We start from the raw sequence: 21,852 nt of genomic DNA, 5'->3' as shown, positions 1-21,852 counted from the left end.
TCCTTTTGTGAGCACCACAATGAAATGCAATAACTCGCATTATGATTTTTCAAAATCACCACTGTCAAAATTACCAGGCGTGTAATGTTTGCGGTGCCGCGCCGTTATGGTTGATGGGTAAAAATGTTATTGACGAGCATGATGATTTCTCTAAGCAACGCTAATGTGCTTGCAAAAAGCAACGTTTCGTTACGTTACGTAAGAACGCGTACAATTAGCTTGATTAGTAGCTAAAATAACAATATCTTTCAGTCGAGTGGATGGATTACGTTGAAATTGAGCGTAAAACGCCATCTCTTTAATGACTAACCTTTAAGTTCCTGCCAACTGGCGGTCAAATCATCAATAAGCTTCTTGAACTCAGGCGTGGCCGCATGTCCCTCATCTATCAGCTTCTGCCCGTTGGCAATAACCGTCAGGATTCGCGGCTCGTGGTTGTCCGTCTCTGTCTTGAGCGTCTCGTTCTTCTTCTGAAGCATTTGCACGTTGAACAGAGTGTTGCCAAAGTCTGCGCTGTTGGCGACTGGCATTTTCTCGTGGATCCAGAGTTGCTCGTCTTCTACGTCGCGACGGAACTGAGGAGGAAGTGGAGTTTTGAATAATGAAATTGGATAAAATTATTGTTTATATATCAATGTTCAATTTGTACATTAACGGTTAATTTGGATGACTGCCTCATGATTGATATAATGATGCTACAAAGGTGTTAAAAGACACATAAACAACCCCTAATAATAGGGACAAACGAGACATTATTACATTAATAAATTATAGTGCGATCGGACGGCGAAATATCAAGACATGTGTACTAAAAAACTGCATTCTAATAGATGTCCATTCAGTAATTTAGAGCGAAACGTAATATAAATACCCCTATTTATCAATCTGCAAGAAATAAAGGTACACATTTATAGATCATCGACAAATAAAGGTACGCACCTGGAATGCCTCCTTCTTCTTGGACAGGTGCATCTGCCGGTCCAACAACGGCGCCTTCAGCTGCTCGAACCTCTGCTCCACAGCCTTCTTCTTCTCTTTGATCTCTTCCATCTTGTCCGGAACAGTCTTCTGGAGGTATTCCGCTTGGGTCTCCAGTTCTGTCACTTGACGGGCTTTCACTGCCATCTGGGTTTCGATCATCTGTTGTTTTTGCATCAGGATGTTGACAGAGGCGAGGTCAGTGCCGGTGTCTGTGTTTTCGATCTGCTTCTCGAGTTCGTTCATCCATGAGTCGATGTCATCCACCGTCTGGTGCAACAACACTTCGCGGTTAGCGTCAAACAGACGCTCACCCTTGTCTTTGGTTGTGGTCTGCAGATTCTCGAACTGGTCTTGCAGTTCGGACATTTTGGGTGAAATGACTTCGGCGAACTCCGGTTTCTGCTTCATCAGGTCTTGAGCGGCGTTCTGGACGGCGAACAGGCGTTCTTTGTTCGCTGCGATTTCTGCTTCAAACGCTTGATGACGTGTCCACTTAGAGTGGATCGTCTTTGCCGACCTGTAGGTATCATCTTCAGCAGTAACCTTCTTCTCCTGAACCCATTCTCCCAGCTCATCGCAGTCTTGCAAGAACTGATGCAACTGCAATTGGTCTTGCAGTTTCTCCATCTGTTGTAGGGCCCTTTCGCGGTTGGCGTGTCTGCGCTGTTCGATGCTCTCGGCCTTGCGTTGTATCTTGTCGGAGTCGAAGTGGTGTTCTTCGACGAGGCGGGATGCGAACTGCACGACTGAGTTGATCTTGTCGTCGTTGGCCTCCATGGTCGTGAGGAACGCCTCGTGTTCTTTGATCTGGTTCTCGGCTTGCTCCAAGTTGATCGGAGCTTCGGATTTGGCCAGCCTAAGGAGGGAAAAATAAGATTAATTTAGGTTCCAGGTTTTGATCTATTGACAGTAGAGTTTCATGCTATTTCTTCTGAAAGACCGAGCCTTTCACAATAATAATAATTCCTATGCCACATCTATCCCCGTGTTGCGAGTTGCGCCTCATCTGTCCCCATGTGGGACCACATCTGTCCCCGTATGAAGCCACATCTGTCCCTGTATTCTCTCACATTCTGTCCCCGTATGAAGCCACATCTGTCCCCTTGCCACATCTGTCCCCGTATGAAGCCACATCCGTCCCCTCCCCACATCTGTCCCCTCCTGACATCTGTCCCCACACCAGTACCTGTGCTCCTGCTGCGCCAGCAGCACCTCGGCCTGGCGCGCGTCGCGCTGCAGCAGCTGCAGCTCGAGGCTCTGCGTCAGCAGCTGCTGCCGGTTCTCCCACATCTGCTGCAGCTCGGCCCAGCCCTCGCGCAGAGCCTTGAGACGCTCGCGCAGGAACATGTATTGAGGGTCGTCTTGGGTGGATGGCTCCTGGAAAAGAAGTTGAGGTTAGACGAGTGGTAATGGGTTATGGGACACGTTGTCATCTCACTGGAGGGTTTATTGCCATAATCTCTACGCTTCGCATGCAAGTTAGAGGTTTTTTTTTATAAAATATGCATTCAGAGAAAACTACTATGTACTTCCGCTAGTAGTCACATGTAGCAAAGACGTATCATAAAGTGTCGTCGTCTAATATACGGCGTTTGCGGTTTTTTATTAAAGGCGTATTGCTAACGCACTATAATACCCAAAAGGTGTATTGTCGTTTGCTGTGTAATACCATATTATTTAATTTTATGATTTTAGGCACACCGGACACGATACAAAATAAAAGCATAAACTCACGGCAGTAATCTTCTCCCCGTACTCCATCATTTTGGCGTACTCGTCCTTGTAGTTGTCCAGCTCCTCCTTGATGGTCTGGTGCTGGGAGAGCAGCTTCTCCGCGTCCGCCAGGCTCGAGGGAGTGTCTGTGGGGTTGTATAGGGTGTTAGAGTAAGGGTATTTATGTGGGATTCATGTACAAAGTGTTAGAATAAGGTAAGGTAAGCGATGACTGGTGGGGTAAATTAGTTTTCACAAGAATAGGATGGACACAAGAATAGGCAATCATAGCGAGGGACGCCGACCTTAAGAGAGGTAGACGGTGGTGGCTAGGAGAGGAAGGCTGAAGTACTCAACAGATTTACATGAAAATGCAGAAAGCAAATAGTCTGGATTAACACATAGTCTACTTTTTATCGCGGAAATCCCATGGCAAAGCGAAGCCTGCGGACAACAGCTAGTATTTAACTAGCAAATCCCTTTTCCTTTCCAAATTATCAGTATTTTTATTGACTTTCGTCAAGAATTTCTGCATTTTACAATAGCTTGTGTGAAATGTTTTCTTTCTTTCAATAATGTCAATAGCAAATCCCTTTTCCTTTCCGGATTCCGAGTTTTTTTATTGACTTTTGTCAAGAATTTCGTCATTTTACAACGACTTGTGTCAAATGTTTTATTCCTTTCAATCATATAAATATTGTATTACCTTCGGAAGCCACATCGGTCTGTGTCTTGGTGAGCCACGCCTGGAAGTGGTCGACGGCGCGCAGGAAGCGGTGCAGGTCACCCGCCTCTTCTAGTTTGGAGTCACGCTCCTTCAGCTGTAGGGGGGAGAGAGAGGGGGGTTTAGACACATAGAGATATAGCGTAGCATGGTATACAGAATGAAAATATAGACTTGGGGCTGTTTTCTCATGGTCAGATAAAAGTAGATAGAACAGATAGAATGCACTTTATTTGTACTACTCGTATAAAAAGAACACTTCATAAAATAAACAAGTTGTAACTTAATTAAGGTACAAAAACTATCACTAAAAGTAATTTGTCTGACTAACGAAAAATCTGTAGGTAGCTAGGAAAGAGGTGTATTGTATAACGCATGGGAGATATTCATGTCCGAATAACTGAATAGATTAAGTTATAGGGAACAACCTATTCATTCATGTTAAATTTGTGTATTCAACGTTAAATCTAGAGAGCTAAACTATGAAAAATAATAAACATACTTTTATGATCTTCAAGAGCTTTTTCACTGACTGTAACATGTTTATTTACAATTGTCAATATACGATGTCTAAAAACCAACAGTGGCTAGCAATTAAAACACAAACTGAATGAATATAGTCATCAACATGATTTCTCGGAGTCAGTGGCGTGAAACACTTGTGATTTCATCATCGCCAACTATTGCGTGAGGGCATTTGCATTGTATCCTGATCATATGCGAGGTAGAATGCTTGTTTCAGTTAAACGTTTTCATTTCTCACTGTTTGTTAGTTTTTAAATTGAATACTTAACACACACTAGAGCAAAGTAATGAAAGTGGACACAATCTAACTTTTAACTATCTATTTCTATATTTACTGCCAGTTTCTATATCTCTATCTATCCATAACAGGTAGTTACTTTCATACAATTTTGACATAATCAAAAGTAACCATCTGTCAAAATCGTACGAAAGTAACTACCAGTTATAGATAGATAGAGTTATAGACACTGGCAGTTAATATTTTAACCGCAAAATATCGTCCGGCACAGCAAGAGAAAACCAGACCAAACAATAAAAACTAACCCTATTCTGCAAACCTATGTTGGCAAAAATTATAAAAATGAACGTTTTCCTCTTCCAGCAACCTTGCTACTCTTCCGGACCTATCAACATTCACCTTACCATGATTGTAAGCTGGTGCCAGTTCTAAATTTAAACTCTGTACGGCAACACAACATAGCGCTCTCCCACACTACTAACACTACAGTCTACTTCACTCACCATGAGTGTGAGCTGGTGCCAGACGGCGGTGATCTGCTGCACGCGCTCGCGCAGCACGGCCGCCTCCTCGGGCCGCTCCTGCTCGATGGCCGCCGCCTCCGCCTCCAGCGAAGAGATGCGCGCCTGGATGGCGGCCAGGTCGCGCTCCATGCCGGACAGGCGGCGTTGGAGCGTCATTACACCTGGGCGATTAAAGATAGAGTAAGTTTTTTCGGTACATAAGCATAAGTTATGATTCTAAAAAGGTACTAAAGTCTGTTGTTTTATCTCAGATACTAAATTGTCAGATTCTGAACGGTTCATCGACAATCGATTGTCCCGCGATTAAGTGACGTATCGTTCTATTGGCGGGACAATGAGCAATGTAGCTGAGTGAATTTTTTATGCAATGTGAATTTAAATTCCAGTTTAACCCTTCAGAATCACTCCCTGCTAAGAGGTTGTCTTGTACAAGTACAACCTTAGGAAAAGGAATGATATAAAGGTTTATCCTTACAGTTAAACCTGTAGGTTCATCTAAATCGGTCTATAAATAGTATATATGCTTACCATTAAGGTCCATCTCCAGGTTGTCGGTCTGCTGCAGGATCCTCTTCTTGTCTTCAATCCAGGAAACTGTCTCACGACACTCGATGTGGAATGTCTGCACTCCTTGGGCGGACTTGAGCTCGTCCTTCTTGGCTTCAGCCTGGTGGGAAATGGTTGTTAGATTGCGGTCATAGGTTCAAGATAATTATGGAGAGATTTATGTAGGGATTCCCAGCTATAAGAAACATGCAAATCTACAAATTTTAAGAAAACTAAATGTCGATACATAGATTACAGGGTATTATATTTATGGCGAAAAGACCGGCACTTACTCCAAAACTGATGGACCTATTTAAATGAGGGATTGTTTGTTCCATGGCTGACTTCAACAAGAGTTACTGTTGTATCTATAAGTAGGTAGTGTGAGAAGTAAGACAGAGCGGCTGCGTCCCTCTGGCGGCGGAACCTCAGTCGAATGCACGAGCTAAACGTTATCGGTTGTTTCTCTCATCACCTCAGTTATAACAGTTACCAAGAGCTATGCATCTTTTGAAATAGCTATCGTAATCTGTCCTATTTACCTTCTCCCGCAGCTCGGCCCACGCCTGGTTGAGCCGGTGCTGGCGCGCCTGTATCTGCGCGGTCTGCGGGTGTTCCACGTGCAGCAGTTGTCTCGCCAGCTGGTTCACGACGGCCACTCGGCCCGCGTTCGCGTTCATCTCCGCGTCGAAGCCGTCGTAGCTGGTGGTAGGGGTGCACAGGTTAGATTGAGGAGGAGAGAAAATAGCGCTTATAAGGGTACAATAAATATGGATTCTGCATTGTTAAGAACTACCGAGAGAGCTAACTAAACAAACGAGAACTTGAGAAAAATTTGGATTTGAGTAGTTTTATGTCTTTGTTTCTCTCAGCTATACTGCTATATTATATATTTAGAAAGTTAGTATTAGTTTAGTAAAGTAACTATAATATATGCGCAAATATGTAGCTAATGGGACCTCCTCAAAGGCTGGAGGGTTATTGCTTTAATCTCCACGCATGGCAGGCCGGTTGGAAGGATCTCACAAAACAAACATTGTACACCGAAGATCCGCGAACAAAAACATCTATCTCGGCAGGAGATCGAACCCGCTACTCCATGCAGCCTCCTAATCTTCACTTAACACTACAATACGCACCGGTGCTTCATAATCTCCACATCATCGATATCCTTCGGCGGCACCATGGTATCCAACATGCGGTTCTTCTCAGCCATCCACTGCTCAGCAGCATCAGCCTCTCCCAGTAACTTGAACAGTGAGAGAGCGTCCAACAGGCGTTGTTTGCGCAGACGAGCCAGTTCTGTGAGTTCGCCGTGGCGGGCGTCGATGGCGGCTAAACGTTCCAGGACTTCTGTGCTGGATGCGTCTTCTGGGCTGAGTTCGGAGGCCTGTTGGGGAGAGGTTGGTTAGATGTGGATGTTTGAGTATTGGAAGGTCGAGGATATCGTTGTAACAAGAGGTTTGTTTGTTAGATAATGGGAAATAGAGAGTCTTGGGAGGTCGAGGACAGTGTTGTGGCACTCCATCGTAAAGGCGTTTGTGAAGCAAAGGACGATCATTGGTTCATGATCTTGATAGCATAAAATGTGATCTTATTAGATGATAGAACATGTGCGGAAATTGTTGGATAAAGGTTTAGTTAGTCGCCTGTTACCGCCATTAATAAATTAATTACATCAAGTAAAACCTGTACTATAGGTATAATAATAATAATAACAGATGAAACATTTATTTCGTCATAACTATAAATCAGTAATTGCCATACGATTTATTAAATCAAGAGTGTCCCTTTCCATTCAAATGGACGGTCTTTTTATCACTATAAAAATAACTGCATTACTATAATAAATCTACTCAATCAACTGACCTGCTGCTTCAGCTGCTGTATGATGTTGGCGTAGTTCTTGAGCTCGTCGGTGACGTCCTTGTGCTTCTTGAGCAGGCTCTGCACCTGCGACTCGTCCACGCCGGTGTCTTCCGAGGATACCAGTCTGCGGGGTTTAGGAGTTTTGTTAGTTAGGATATTATTTGGTTACTGTCGTGATACACATTGATTTACCTGACTAACAAACAAACTCGTGTTGATAAGTACATGCAAAATTTAGGTCTTTATTGAATGATAGTTGTAACCTAAATGAGACCTAATAAACCTCATGAATCAGCCGAGCAATTCTTGCTATGAATAAAACTGTCTTTCTAACATACATGCATTTTTGCTGAAAATAAAGATAGAGAAAAAAATATTTTATACACTGCAAACAACAACAAATACAAGAAATAACAATACAGAACAAAGAATTACATAAAAGGTTTTGCGGTCCTGTGCGTCAAAACCATCTCAGCATGCGCTATAGACGGTGCAGCCGGTTCTTGCGCAGAGACACCAGGTCCAGGAGCTGGTTCCATTGATACAGGGTGTCACACAGTCGTCAGTGCCTCACCTCAGAGTGTCCAACATCCACTGGTCCACGTCGTAAGAGACACCAGGTCCAGGAGCTGGTTCCATTGATACAGGGTGTCACACAGTCGTCAGTGCCTCACCTCAGAGTGTCCAACATCCACTGGTCAACGTCGTCGGCGTCGGCGAACAGCTGGTGGTAGCGCACGGCCGCGTCCAGCCGGTTCTTGCGCAGAGACACCAGGTCTAGAAGGTGGTTCCACTGGGACAGGATGTCGCGGAGGCGGTCCTGGGTACGGGAGAAATAATATTAAGCACTATAGTAGAAGTAGAATAAATGGTAGGTTACGCCAAGTTGGGTAATAAGGGTTTAATGGGTGTACTTAAAACCAAAAAAACGTATATGTGCTGTTCAATAATAAATACACAGCGCGCCAACGAACCCTAAGGAATGTGTTTTTTTTGGGACGGTTTGAGGAGCGCCAATAGTCTTTAATTGTTCGTTGAATTTTTGATGTTTTCGAAGATTGCCGTTTGTTCGCTGGCGCGGTCTGTACCCGGCATTAGCAAATTGTTTTTAAAGTTTATGTCGGAGAATTAAAATTTATTTACATAATTATTATCACCATCATTTTATACTTCATATTTTATTTACATTATTAAAGGAAGGGTCAATCAAACGCTTTAATTAGATAGGATTCAAACGGTATAGTAATGTCAAATGTGGGATCAGGAGTGGGCAGAACAGAAATGGCTGCCTTACAGTATTGGGTATTGAAACCGTGCAGATATAGTTACTCACAATACCCAGTAGCATTACTATGCAGTAGGCCGGTATACTCTAAAATTGATAATATGAGAATTAATCGCGATATTCTCACTTGTTAGGTACTTAAAACAACTATTCTTCTCATTCACCTGATCACCATTGCTGGCAAAAACCTAAAATGCGTAGCCTAAAACAAAAGCATCAATAGTTGAATCACCAGACACCTCCAGTACAGGCGTTCCACAGGGATCGGTCTCATCACCACCTCTTTTTAATTTCTACACTTTTTTAACTTTCCTTAACCCGCAAGTAATAAAGTCCACAATACCTGTATCCTGTCGGCTCCGAAGTGTCCCTGAGACACGAGCTCGTCGCCCACGGCCGCCACTCCCATCAGCTGGGGCTCGTGAGCTTGTGCATCCGCTTCTAGAGCCTTGTGCTTGGATATCAGCAGGTACACTGTAAAAAACGATTTGTATTGTAATGATGAAGATTCTAACAGACCATGGATTGCTATACAGTGCGGACAATATGAAAATGGCATACCATACATAAGTAGTGACAAGCTATGGTTAGAGCGAAATGATATGAGTCAGCCATTTGCACATCGCTACTTTATTTACACAGGTTTAGGAGTCAAAAAAAATATTTAAAGAAGTTTCTTCAAAATAAGGCGTTCCAACCAATTTTTTTTTTATTTTTTTTAAATTAGTCTATGTGTTTTCCCACTGCTGGGCAATTTAATTACATTAACTTTATTCTAAAACTTTAATGACAAATCGATGACAAGATAAAGTAATAGATTCATATCAATAGCACGACCATAATGAACCTAACAACAATATCACCACACATACCGGTAGTAAGATCATGTCCGATATCGTCCACAGACACGATCTGCTCCTTCTCCTTGATCCAGTTCTCCTCGTCGGCCATGTCCCAGTAGAACTGCCACAGCTTGCGGCTGTCTTCGAGACGCTTCCTGTTGGCAGAATGTGGACGTTAGTCATGTAGGATTAAAAGGTTTAGTTTGGTAACAGTTGATTTGTGTTACCAGGATGTAATAGTGTTTGTAAAGTTGGATTTCGTTTGTGAACGCACAGCAGAGGGTTAACCTATTGAAAGTGTGGATGAGGTACTACTTTTTGCGCACGAAAGGCACAAGAGGCGGTGAGACTAGGTGGGGAAGGTTACCAAGTAAGTTACTTCAAGTAACACAGCGCTTATGTTGCATTTACTGCGTTTCCAACGTCGCTGCGCGTAGCCTTGCCCTTTGTAATCGCTCCTAATTTATAACGACACATTTCACTTAGGGCACGGCCGGTAGCCTCGCTCCTCTGTAAGTGAGTATGACGTAGGTACCTGCGCTCCACAGTGAGTATGACGTAGGTACCTGCGCTCCACGGCCAGGTGCACGAGCTGTGCGTAGGCGTTCTCCAGCTGCTGGATGCGTTCCACGGTGATGGCGGGGTCGCACGGCCGGTAGCCTAGTTCCTCGGCCTCGAGGAAGCGCTGCGATTGGCCGACTACCACCTGTGTGCGGGGGAGGTTGGGTTAGACGTCGCCCAATAAATGGTGATGATAAATTGTATGGCAAAAAGTTAAATTGGAATATTAAATACTAGCTGGTCGTGAGTTTCGTGTAGGGATTCCGGGATGAAAAGTGGCTTATGTGTAATCTTGGGTATCTGCTTACTACATGCATTTTTCATAATAATTGATCAGTATAGAGTACTAAAGAGGCTTTTCCGTGAAAGAGGAAACTGGCGGTTGTGTTTAGAATTATACACGGTGTTCGGGCTTAGATATAACATGCTGCACATGCTGGTTTCGGCTTAGTATACACTTTTAGCAACAACCTGTAATTTGCTAAATCCCTTCAAATATTTACCTTAACCCGTTCCCCGAGCACATTGATATCGGCCTCAACCAACGCGTGTTTCTGGAGCAGGTCCTCGACTCCCATCAGATGTTTCCCGTAGTCGTCTGTGAGCAGACGCATCTTGATCTCTTCCATCGAGTCCAGGATGTATAGCATCTCCTGTTGGGGGGGAATTTGGGGTTAGAATTTTGGGCGGTGACATAGGGATAGTGTGATGTGTTTGGAGGGTTTTAGTGGGCGTATAAAATGGTCATCCAAAATAAGGTCAAATGACATAAGTTTTTTTATCAGTTATAAAGCCACTGAACCGACGATGTTAGACAAGTAGCCAATAGTGGTTTAAGGAAGTTCGTAGAGAGAGTTGAATACATATATCCAGCAATGGTCGATGATTTATCTGATGATATAATGATAACCAGTTTGGTTAAACCGAACCGGCTATGATAACGCTGCTAGACTGAACGCATCACACAACAACGACGATGAACCCTCATATCCCCCATCATCATCATCATCCCACAGGCGGAGCAAGTTGTCGCGACATGTCGTGGTGTCTGTGGAGAGAGGGGGACCGGGCGGCGGTCTCTCGACAGACCTGGAAGTTCTGCTGCAGCTGCAGCGACAGCTCGAGGCGCGCGCGCCTGGCTCGCAGCAGCTCCAGCAGGTACGCCCACAGGCGGAGCACGTTGTCGCGGCGGGCGGACACGCGCTCGATGTCGTGGTATCTGTAAAGGGAGGGAATGGTTAGAAAAATAATTAACATTATTAGGTAAACATATTTGCCTAATCTGCTCTTTTGATAATGTATAAAGGTGCACTATCAAAAGAGCGGGTTAGGTACGGACAGAACGGCATCTGTATGCTCAGCTACAATTAGCTTTATTAAAAGATCCCGACTAGGGTTTCTGCTCGAGAATTCTCGAGCTCGAGAAGATTCGAGAAATTCGGCTTGGTTCGAGACGAGAAAAAAATCTGAAGACTCGAGAATTTCTCGAGCCTTGAGATAAAAATTAAGAATATTCAATTCGAATTTTCCTGCGCCGCTTAACAACACAAACGCATACCATGTGTGTGTATTATGATTTATTATGTTTCATCTCCATTTAAGCTAGTGCTGTACTGATAATTATTGAAATTTTTTTTTTCGATGTACATACCCGTGTGGGGTATCAATGGAAAGGTCTTTTAAAATGATATAAAGTTTTTTAAAAAATATTTTTCTTAAAGTGAACGGTTTTTGAGATATCAGCTCTCAAAGTCGTAAAAAGTATGTCCCCCCCCCCCTCTATTTTTATAACTACGGGGTATAAAATTCTAAAAAAAATTGAGGTGATGCATGCTAATTAGGGTTTCTGATTTCTCGAACTGTTTTCATTCTCGAGCTTCGAGAATTCTCGAGCCCAAATTCTCGAGTCTTCTCGAGTCTCGAGCCTTTCTAAGAAGACCTTTAGAAAAAGCCTAAATTTAAATTAAAAAAACACAAAATCTCCTTTTTACTTTGTCAACTTAATCACAAAGAAAATACTCTAATAATACTCATAATTAGCTGCCTAGCTACATATTACTAGTACAAGGTGGGCCAAAAGTAATCACCCTATTGGAAGTTGCTCTCATTTGTGCAGATGGCCGCCAATTTAAAATCAGTTTTGATACTGGTGCAAATGGTGCAAATGCAGAATACAAGTTCAGAAGCCGTGGAGTGATATATACTCCCCAAGAACGCGGAATAATTGTGTTTATTCAGTTTTCGGGTCGCCTTTTTTTCGTTTTCTTTTTTATCTGTAATTTTTCCCTGCAATATCGCCCGATTAAACCGTTTCAGACAGTTTTTCTGGGATTTTTTGAAGTCCCGTGTTTATGTGAATAAGCTCGTGACTCTGGAAGCCCTTAAGGACAACATTCGACACGAGTGCGAGAATCTCTGGCCCGAAGTTTTCGCTGAAGTGATGAGAAATGCCATAAAACGAGCCCGTATGGCAATCAATTGTGACGGCGCCTATTTGGCCGATATCATCTTCTCGACTTTACCAATAAAATCATAAAGGTTCAAATAAACATAATCAAAAAACAGAAACGAAGTTTTTCATTTAGAAAAAAATGAGAGCCAAACAACATCGCATGACTTCTTTTGGTCCACCTGAACTAAGAAACAGTACGTAACTATTACTACGTTATCTTTTAATCATTCATTGGTATTATCAGTACAGCACTAGCTTAAATGGAGATGAAACATAATAAATCATAATAATAGGTACACGCGCATGGTATACGTGTGTGTTGTATAGCTGCGCAGAAAAAAACGAATCGAAAATACTTAATTTTTATCAGAATCTCGAATCTTCTCGAGCTCGAGAATTCTCGAGCAGAAACCCTAATGCTAATTAACTCTTTCAACGATTTTTGGTTTGATCAAAGTATCTCTTATAGTTTTTGAGATAGGTTGATTTAATTGCTGCTACGGAACCCTTTGTGCGCGAGCCCGACTCGCACTTGGCCGGTTTTTTTTTTTTCTAAATGAAAAACTTCGATTCTGTTTTTTGATTATGTTTATTTGAACCTTTACAATTTTATTGGTAAAGTCGAGAAGTTGATATTGGCCAAATGGGCGCCGTCACAATTGATTGCCATACGGGCTCGTTTTATGGCATTTCTGATCACCTCAGCGAAAACTTCGGGTGAGAGATTCTCGCACTCGTGTCGAATGTTGTCCTTAAGGGCTTGCAGAGACACTGGCTTATTCGCATAAACAGAGGACTGCAAAAAACCGCACAAAAACTGTCTGAAACGGTTAAATCGAGCGATATTGCAGGGAAAAATGACAGATAAAACGAAAAAAAGGCGAACGAAAACTTAATAAATACAATTATTCTGCGTTCTTGGGGAGTATATCACTTCACGGCTTCTGAACTTGTATTCTGCATTTGTCTAGTCCACCAATATCAAAACTGATTTGAAATTGGCGGCCATTTGCACAAATGATAGCAACATCCAATAGGGTGATTACTTTTGGCCCACCCTGTACTAGTAATTAGTAGCTAGCTAGACAGCTAATTACGAGTATTAGTAAAGTATTTTCTTTGTGATTAAGTTGACAAAGTAAAAAAAGGAGATTGGTTTTTTTTTTAAATTAAGGCTTTTTTCTAAAGGTTTTCTTAGAAAGGCTCGAGACTCGAGAAGTCTCGAGAATTCGGGCTCGAGAATTCTCGAAGCTCGAGAACGAAAACAGGTCGAGAAATCAGAAACCCTAATCCCGACGAATTGAGAACCTCCTCCTTTTTTTGAAGTCGGTTAAAAAACACGCGCAACCGACGCATACCAAGGCACGCACTGCCTCTACGCAAGGTGCAGCGGTGGTTCAATGAGCCTATATCCAGCAGTGGTCCATTACGGGCTGATCATGATGATGGTATGTTTATTTTACTTCCACAAATAACTTATTTCTTTCTTACCTCTCAGTATTAAGCTCCGAGCACACAGCGACCACCGCCTGCACTCTCTCCTCATAAGCGAAGATGTCGGTCTCGATGGCCTCGTGCTTCTTGGCCGCCGCCTCCACGGCCGCCAGGTCGAACCCGAAGTTGTCTTGGGAGACCAGACGTTGGTTCTCCGATAGCCAGGTTTCACGCATCTGGGCTTTGCGGTTGAATCTGTGGGGGGAAATTGCGGTTGGATTATTTTGGAATGCTTAGCGTTGTTTACATTGAGTCTTCAGTATTTTGAATCATTCCCTTAGTTAACAGTGCAAGAGTTTTATGGGTTCATGAAATGAAAATTATATACGTAAACCGGAGCAGTAAGTAGCTACCTGCCTAATTATTTTACACTGGGGCCAAAGCCTAGTCGTTGATAGGCTATCAATAGCTATAATTATCTAGAAATGTTTCAATGAATGTATAGGCGGTTTGTTACATTGACAAGATACAAAAGTGTATAGCTACTTATGCAGCTGACTGTACACCCTTAAACAAACTCTGCACCCGTGACATCTCTACCTATTCTTCTCCCTCCAAGTGACTCATGAACCAACTCACCTAGCAGCCAACTGCTCCAGCTTCTCCTGCCGGATCAGCTCGTCCCTCAACGCCAGTTCCCTCTCGTGTTCAGCCTTCTCCAGGCGTTCCCAGGCGCGGTTGATGTCGTGGATCATTACCTATTCGTTCTTCCACCTTCCAGTTTAACTTTACCTATTCTTCTCCATCCAAGTTATACATTTACCAACTCATCTACCTACTGCTCCAGTTTAACTTTACCTATTCCTTCATCTCGCCTCTAATCACTCATTATCCACTCACCTAGCAGCCAGCTGCTCCAGTTTCTCCTGCCTAATCAGCTCATCTCTCAACGCCAGTTCCCTCTCATGTTCGGCCTTCTCCAGGCGTTCCCAGGCGCGGTTGATGTCGTGGATCATACGGCCTTCTCGAGGCGTGTACGGCTTCTGGTTGGCCGCTCGCATGCGGGACTGGAGAGTGAAGAGGAGCACCTCGAGGTTGCCCTTTTCGACGAATCTGTGGGGGAGGTGAAATTTTTGGTAAGTGAAAGGGCTTTGAAGTTTCTGTGAAATTAACTAATTGAATCGTTGTTGAAAGGTTGTCATTAACTGCGGTTGTGCTTTGGCTGATGATGATTGAACAGTAATTTTTTAATGCTGCTAAAGTAACCGGTCTAAAAGACCGGTTACATCTTCGAACGAGGCCACATCAGCCGGACCCCATCAAGTCGGGGTCACCATTTTTAACATGAATAGTCTGTTATGTACCTAGTTACACAGATATCGTAAGCTCAGGTCAAGTAGGTAATCCTATAGTAGCATTATGCTTGAAAGGACAAGTTTCAGTGCTTGATTTTGTTTCATAACCTATTTTCTTGATTTTTTTACTTATTACCTCGATTTCTTACCGTTTTCTTATACCTATTTTCTTGATTTTTCACCTATTTTCTCGTCTTTTTGTCCAATTTAGGTATGTAATACTAACTTGGGCGGCTTCTCGACGGTCCTGTAGTTGGCGAACTGCAGTAACTGCTGGCGAACTCCCTCCAGCGAGTTCGCGAACGTGCGGTCGCCGAGCGCCTCGACCGTGCGCGAGACACATTTTACTTATGTGACATGCTTTATGTATCGTTGTTAAAAGCTCTCGTCACTATTATTTATTTATTTATTTGATACTTTATTGCACAAATATGAAATATAAGTGTACAAAAGGTGGACTTAATGCTAAAAGCATTTTCTACCATTTTACTATTGTGCTTTGATTGATAATTATTGAAAATTATATTTGAAATGCTGCTACAGATGGACTCCATCCAGTCAGGGTCACCATTTTTGACATGGATGGTCGCGCCACAGTCGAGTGTACTATTGTGTGTCTATCTAAATATTTATAGTTGGTCCCCACGAGTTCACAACCCTTTTTGATATCAGCATTCCCTCCTAAGTTCGTATTACGCTTGAGAGATTAGTCTTCACTATATGATTACGTTCCATAATCTACTTTATTTTTCTTTTCGTTTCATAACCTATTATCTATGAGCAATAAAGAGTATTTTTTTCTTCTATTTTTTATCTGTATTTTTAACCTCGATGTTTATACATATGTAATACTAACTTGGGCGGCTTCTCGACGGTCCTGTAGTTGGCGAACTGCAGTAACTGCTGGCGAACTCCCTCCAGCGAGTTCGCGAACGTGCGGTCGCCGAGCGCCTCGATCGTCTGCTCGATCCATTGCAGCAGGTCACTGCGGGAGAAGAGAAGGGGTGGTTAATGTAAATACCAATAAAAATATATGATCTGAATACTTCGGTGATGTGGCTGTTATGTGTTCAGTCAAAATGACTGGACGGCACCAAAAGATATTTGGCATGATGAAAACTTTGAAGACGATGCTGAAAACAGATAGTAGTAGTTGTAATAATTCTAATGGAGATATGGACTATGGCCCGAGATTTTCGCTTCTTCCACATCATCTCAACACTCGACATATCTCGAGGGCTACATACAAAATTTCATTGAATTTTCGAGATATGTCGAGTGACCGAAAATCCCCCCCCCCCCTGAAATTACATGTGGTACTATTTCCTATGATGAATCTCCTATCTTAGCCTTTTTCCCTACCCTCGTTGGAGCAAGTAAAGATGCGGGTTACACGCGCGAATAATATGCGCAAGCTATTTGTTCGAGTTTTACAAGCACATGTTTTTTACGATGATGTTTACGATGCATGTAACCCGTCTCCCGGTAAGAGGCACTCCTCACCTGGTGAGCGTCTCGTACTGGCGCTGCATGCGCTCGTCCTCCATGGCGATGCCGACCACCTTGCCGATGCGCTTGCCCTGCACCGTCTCCTGCTTCATCTTGCTGAAGTAGTGGTAGTACGTCACCACGTACGTGATGATGGACTTCTCGTCGGGGTGGTCCACTGCGATGTCTGGAATTGGACGTGGAAATGGTTTAGTTTAGGGATTTTGTAGGAGAAGGGTTTGATTTTGGGTTATGAATTTAGTTGACTATAGGGTTGTCGAGATGTTCTGTAATGTTTTTGGTAAAGCGCGTTGAGTCGAGCCATTAAACAGGAACTTGAGTTCATAAGTATTTTGTGGAAAATAGGCATAAGGGCGTTGCTATATAGACGTATATAAATGTGAAGAAATATGAACGGGTATGTATAAATTTTACGATAAATAAAAAAGAAATAGATCAATAAATGCACAAAAAACGTATAATAAATTAAATTACGAGTCCGTTCAACCTGATGTAGTTTCAGTTATGAAATGAATACCATGGATAAGCAACAGACATTCGTTAGCCACTTGAAATGTGTTGGGCAAAACTTTGGTATTTTTATAGTTTGAAGTAGTTCTACTACAGCTATCAAAATAGTTCTAGTATTTTTAAATAGTTTTCATTATATCATTGTAATTTTGTGTACGAGAAACTAGTTCCTACTACAGTAGTCAAGAATTAGTAATTTAAATGCAGGTTTAATATCAAGCGCATTCGAATTAATCTCATCTGATTTCACATGTATATTTTCGACTTATCAACTGATGCTACTTGCATCAACACAAGATCATAATGGTGTTGATGATTCATGGCGTAGCGCGTAACGTAATATCTATTTGTGTTCGACAGCCGTGTCATTGTTTGAATCATTAATACCTACATTTCATAGTCCAACACTTTAACAACAAGAAATTAGCATTGTGGATTATCTGTTCTTGTAATTCTCTTCTTTGGCGGTAATGTATATTATGTTACATGATAATAAATAATAGTGTTAAGATTTCGAGGACTTTGGCCAAGGCCAGCCTATTGTCCTGCAGTGACAGAATTCTAAATGATTATAATGATTTCTAATATCACATAGTGTTGAATAGGTAAATTAAGTACTAATCATTATATAAATAAACTTTGAAAAACGCTTTGGGATACCTATATTTAGCTACTTTACCCTGCTAGTCCTTGTCTTGTAGGTCTATGCCTTATGTATTGGTGATAATCATAACCTACTTCTCATTATATCCTAAAATAACTCCTTACCTTCAGCATCCAGCAGCTTAGTAAGCCCCAGCTTGTCCTCAGCAACATTGAAGGCATTATTCAAGTTGTGTATCGGGTTGCTCCTATGCAGCTTCTCAAACTGCACCAGGTCTGGTCTGTGCTTGTGTATGATGGCGTTGAACGCCAACCCGTCGCGCCAGGATGTTGTGAAGTTGCGTACATTCACGTTGTTATAGCCGGCCGTCTTCATTTGACACCATAATAGTAAGGCGTCCTTGGCGGATTTAGTCTCCTTGTTATCTGTCTCTTCGATGGTAATGTCTTGGATCTGGAATGGGGTGGGTGAATTTATTAAAAGATTATTTGTTTTTCAGAACGTAGTGCATATTTTTAACAAAAAGAATGAACTTTCATGGGGTAGAGTAGAGGTTGCAAGGAATTACCCTTATAATTAGGTAATTAATTATATAACAGAACCTCTATAAATCGAATATTATTTACCAACATGAAATCATTGTGTAACTCAAATTTTTGGTGGTATTGAATTGTATATTCTTCTGGTATTGAAAAACTGTTAAGCAGCAGTGGTTCAATATTGCCTTCCTGCTCAGATGACCACGAACGCAACCTTGGATCACCCGAGCTCTACAATTCTCCAATACCATTACTATTCATCCAATACTGACCTGGAACCGCAGGATGATGGTCCAGATGAGCCCCAGGTTGAGCCTTGGGTTGCCGTCCACGATGTCGTGCGAGCCCATGTTCTCCAGGTGCACTCGCTGCTCTCGCAAGAACTGGAGAGCCTTGTCCACGTTCTCGAGGCAGTGGATCCGCATCTTGCCCTTGGTTGGGCGGGGCTGGAAGAAGAAGAGTGTTAGCGGGAGGTAGTCTAAGGAGAAGTTGTATGGAGACCGGAAAGGGTGATATCATGATATGCCGCAAGATGTGATTGTGTCAGGGTGAACAGATATTGGAAATCAGGACCACAACACTTTCAATCGCCACCGCATAGAGGCTTCTTGCTTCTATCATTAGCTACCATAGAAAATGGGATCGAGGCTTCGACTATTATTTCCGCGATAATAAGTACCTAGGTGATTTGAGAATGATATAAATTATATTTATTTACTAAATTTCCGGCAATATATGTACAAGACCATTAAAAGAACTACAACAGTTTGGTATGATTACACAAGTCGTCACCATAGACCTACGTCTATTTACATCACCCAGCTAGCATTTCTAAGACCAAACCGCAATCCTCCAAAAATTACGGTCACTTTCTAGCCAGCACTCACCAGCCTCTCCCCAGACAGCACCTCCAGCAGCTTCAGCAGGTTCTTCCCGTCGCGCATGTCCACGTAGAGGTCCCCGATGCGGCACCCGACGCGGACCAAGTGGGAGTTCACCCATTTCTGGAACGTCTTCTTCTGCACGCTCTCACGCTCGTCTGGAATGAGATTAGAGAGTCAGATGGGAAGCTTTTGGGGCGATGTTTTTTTTTTAAATAATATATACAATTTGATTTAACACTAAACACCGCCAAACTACAAGGTAGTTTATTGGCTGACTTTTGATGGCATGTGATGTGATCCACGTCTGTTGTTGGTTGAATTGGCAGATGGTGTGAACCTTTCAGCTAGAGATCACTAGGTTCTTATGTCTATCGGTATAACTTTACAGTGCCATATCGGCTCCAAGAACAAATAAACTCTGCCATCTCCACTGGCTGGCACAAAACCAAGTTAACCACCTAACGCCTGACCTTCTTTATCAAAGAAATGTACATAATAGACGGGCATGATGGTGACGTGATGGTAAGCAGTAACAATTGAGTGTTAACACAATAACCGCCAGTGGGGGCGGCCGCGCCCCGGCGACCAGAGGGGCGGCGTGACGTGCACTGTCACATGCAGAGTCGGGAGCCCCCGCGGCCCGTGCGCCGGCGGAGGAGCCATGGGCGACAATCCCCGAGACTGGTGTAGGGTTCAGTAATCGATATAAGTAATGTGAGTCCTGGTGTAAGGTTGTGTTGTCCTGTGGACCGGAAAGTTAGGTGTTGCTTGGCGGTTAAGGAGAAGGGTTTGCGCAAAGGATTTTTATTGATCATCCAATGATTAAAATATTTGGTTACAGAACTTTGTATGCTCTTCGCAATGAGATCTTAATTGTATTAACTTTTACACAAACCCTCATAAAAAATATTTGGGAATATATTTTTTGGTCCATCAGAATTCTTTCCACTCACTGTACAACAACACTCACAAACCTGCACCTTTCACACTAGGTACAACAACACACAACGACCACCGAAACCACTTCACATCCACAAACGCACCTCTGAGCTCGCGCACAACTTTGTCATAGTAAATCTCCAACCCTGGCACCTCGATGTCCACCCCCTGTCTGATCAGCTCATAGCACTCCGTCGAAGTCATGCCGCCAGCGACCGGGCCCCGACTAACGCCCAACAGGGAAGAATCAGAGCGACAAAAATTGACACACAACTCGCTATGAGGATATTCGATACTGGCGCTCCAGATGTCTTCAACCGTTTCGGACTTAGGAAACTCTGGTGGATACGTAACTCTAGATTTGAGGCGAAAAGATCGATGTTGTTCAAGAACATGTCGAAACCGTAGTGAGGAGTTGAGTGAGATAACGTATACTTGATTTTAGCTTGGGCGTGATAACGAGATAAAGTTTGGATCAAAGCATGATAAGTGAATCAATATTAAGAACTTGATATGTATTTTGGGTATTTTTAACCATAATTATTCCATGTAATATTTTTCCTGAACCAAATGTTGGCAATTTGGGTTTATTTAGCAGGGATTATACAGGAAACTGGAAGTACTAATGTACACAAATGATAAGCTCACTTTATTACAAACTCTATAGTGTGAACTTAAAAAGTAACGCATCATGTAATGTGTGTCAATGTCAAGGCCTTACTTTATCATAGTGTAATGTTCACATTCTATTACAGCATACATATTTACATAGATAATGATTAAACTATACTTAGGAGACCTATTTCTATCCATTTAATTAAACATATCGTACAGCTATGGCAAATTAGAGATAAGAATACCTAATATTATTATAAATCATGATGTACTTTTAGTTCTAACCATTATTATCTCGTTTATTTATCAATAACTTTACCGGTCAAACATCACTACTGGATAACAGATGGCGCTATTGCCATTAAAAAGTTCGCAACTAAGCCAATAGAGGGTGTTTTTCCACTATGATATTTTGCATTTGCACTATATATTGAGGTCGGGTTCCGCTCATCTGGCATAATCTTTATTGACCAAAACTCATTTCGCACAACTCGTATGGTCTAAACTTTTTTGGCCGAACCATCACTTTGCCAAGACTTATGTGGCATAAGGCTCGTTTCGTCTAAAACTCTTTAGGCACAATCTTTAAACACCTAAGTTTCGTTTGCTCAAATTTATGTTCGTCTATACCTATGTATAATCTTGTTTCTCCTAATGTTATCTTAATAAATAATAAATTAAGTATGTAGTAAATGTACAAATTGTGGTATTTTTCTCCTACATCCCGAAAATCACGATATTGTATGATCAAAAAAATCGAAAGTTAACGGCCAATATAATTATTACAAACCCCATGAGATCGAAAACTAAAAATAGGTGCGACGACGAGCAAAGCGAGGAGGAGCGTGTTAGGTGCACATGTTCATCAAAACCAAAGCGGAGCGCAGCGAAGCGGAGCGGAGCGTTTTCCAAACAGCGGAAACAATACAAGGCACCAGTTTGCGCTATGTAGGGAGACGCTCCGTCAAAGTTAAAGCCAAACGAATATTATTACTTTGTATAAACCTATACCATAGCATTATTAGGCTATTCAAGATTTGGCCATACCATTATTAGGCTAAACAATGTTATGCGAAATAACTTTTTACTAAACGAGATTTATGCCATACGATTTTCGGCGTAACGAGACTTTGACCAAACGTTACTATGCAATACGAGATTAGGCAAAAAAATCTTATGCCAAAAAAGGTAGAACCATTGAGG

At 42.3% G+C, this 21,852-nt stretch overlaps 1 protein-coding gene across 2 annotated transcripts in view; it reads right to left on the bottom strand.

The window, feature by feature from the left end:
* LOC105388846 (spectrin beta chain) overlaps positions 1 to 21,852 on the bottom strand; it is a 42,790-nt gene that overhangs the window by 16,796 nt on the left and 4,142 nt on the right. The window contains exons 3-25 of one of the 2 annotated variants that reach the window (XM_048627455.1): positions 19,099 to 19,250; positions 18,484 to 18,657; positions 17,837 to 18,125; positions 16,553 to 16,724; positions 15,906 to 16,034; positions 14,595 to 14,807; positions 13,752 to 13,949; positions 10,898 to 11,027; positions 10,312 to 10,461; positions 9,814 to 9,953; positions 9,278 to 9,402; positions 8,749 to 8,879; positions 7,795 to 7,940; positions 7,121 to 7,244; positions 6,391 to 6,641; positions 5,794 to 5,953; positions 5,234 to 5,372; positions 4,685 to 4,866; positions 3,401 to 3,515; positions 2,716 to 2,840; positions 2,168 to 2,358; positions 940 to 1,837; positions 311 to 575 (exon numbers count right to left, since the gene is read on the bottom strand). In XM_048627455.1, coding sequence (XP_048483412.1) covers positions 311 to 575; positions 940 to 1,837; positions 2,168 to 2,358; positions 2,716 to 2,840; positions 3,401 to 3,515; positions 4,685 to 4,866; positions 5,234 to 5,372; positions 5,794 to 5,953; positions 6,391 to 6,641; positions 7,121 to 7,244; positions 7,795 to 7,940; positions 8,749 to 8,879; positions 9,278 to 9,402; positions 9,814 to 9,953; positions 10,312 to 10,461; positions 10,898 to 11,027; positions 13,752 to 13,949; positions 14,595 to 14,807; positions 15,906 to 16,034; positions 16,553 to 16,724; positions 17,837 to 18,125; positions 18,484 to 18,657; positions 19,099 to 19,250 — 4,599 coding nt within the window. Of the gene's footprint in view, positions 1 to 310; positions 576 to 939; positions 1,838 to 2,167; positions 2,359 to 2,715; positions 2,841 to 3,400; positions 3,516 to 4,684; positions 4,867 to 5,233; positions 5,373 to 5,793; positions 5,954 to 6,390; positions 6,642 to 7,120; positions 7,245 to 7,794; positions 7,941 to 8,748; positions 8,880 to 9,277; positions 9,403 to 9,813; positions 9,954 to 10,311; positions 10,462 to 10,897; positions 11,028 to 13,751; positions 13,950 to 14,333; positions 14,469 to 14,594; positions 14,808 to 15,905; positions 16,035 to 16,552; positions 16,725 to 17,836; positions 18,126 to 18,483; positions 18,658 to 19,098; positions 19,251 to 21,852 lie in introns of those variants that run through there. The other variant, XM_048627454.1, reaches the window with a different exon arrangement.

The sequence above is a fragment of the Plutella xylostella genome, chromosome 18 (genome assembly GCF_932276165.1).
Source record: "Plutella xylostella chromosome 18, ilPluXylo3.1, whole genome shotgun sequence".
Classification (NCBI taxonomy): Eukaryota; Metazoa; Arthropoda; class Insecta; order Lepidoptera; family Plutellidae; genus Plutella; species Plutella xylostella.
This window is presented reverse-complemented; position numbering and strand designations above follow the sequence as displayed.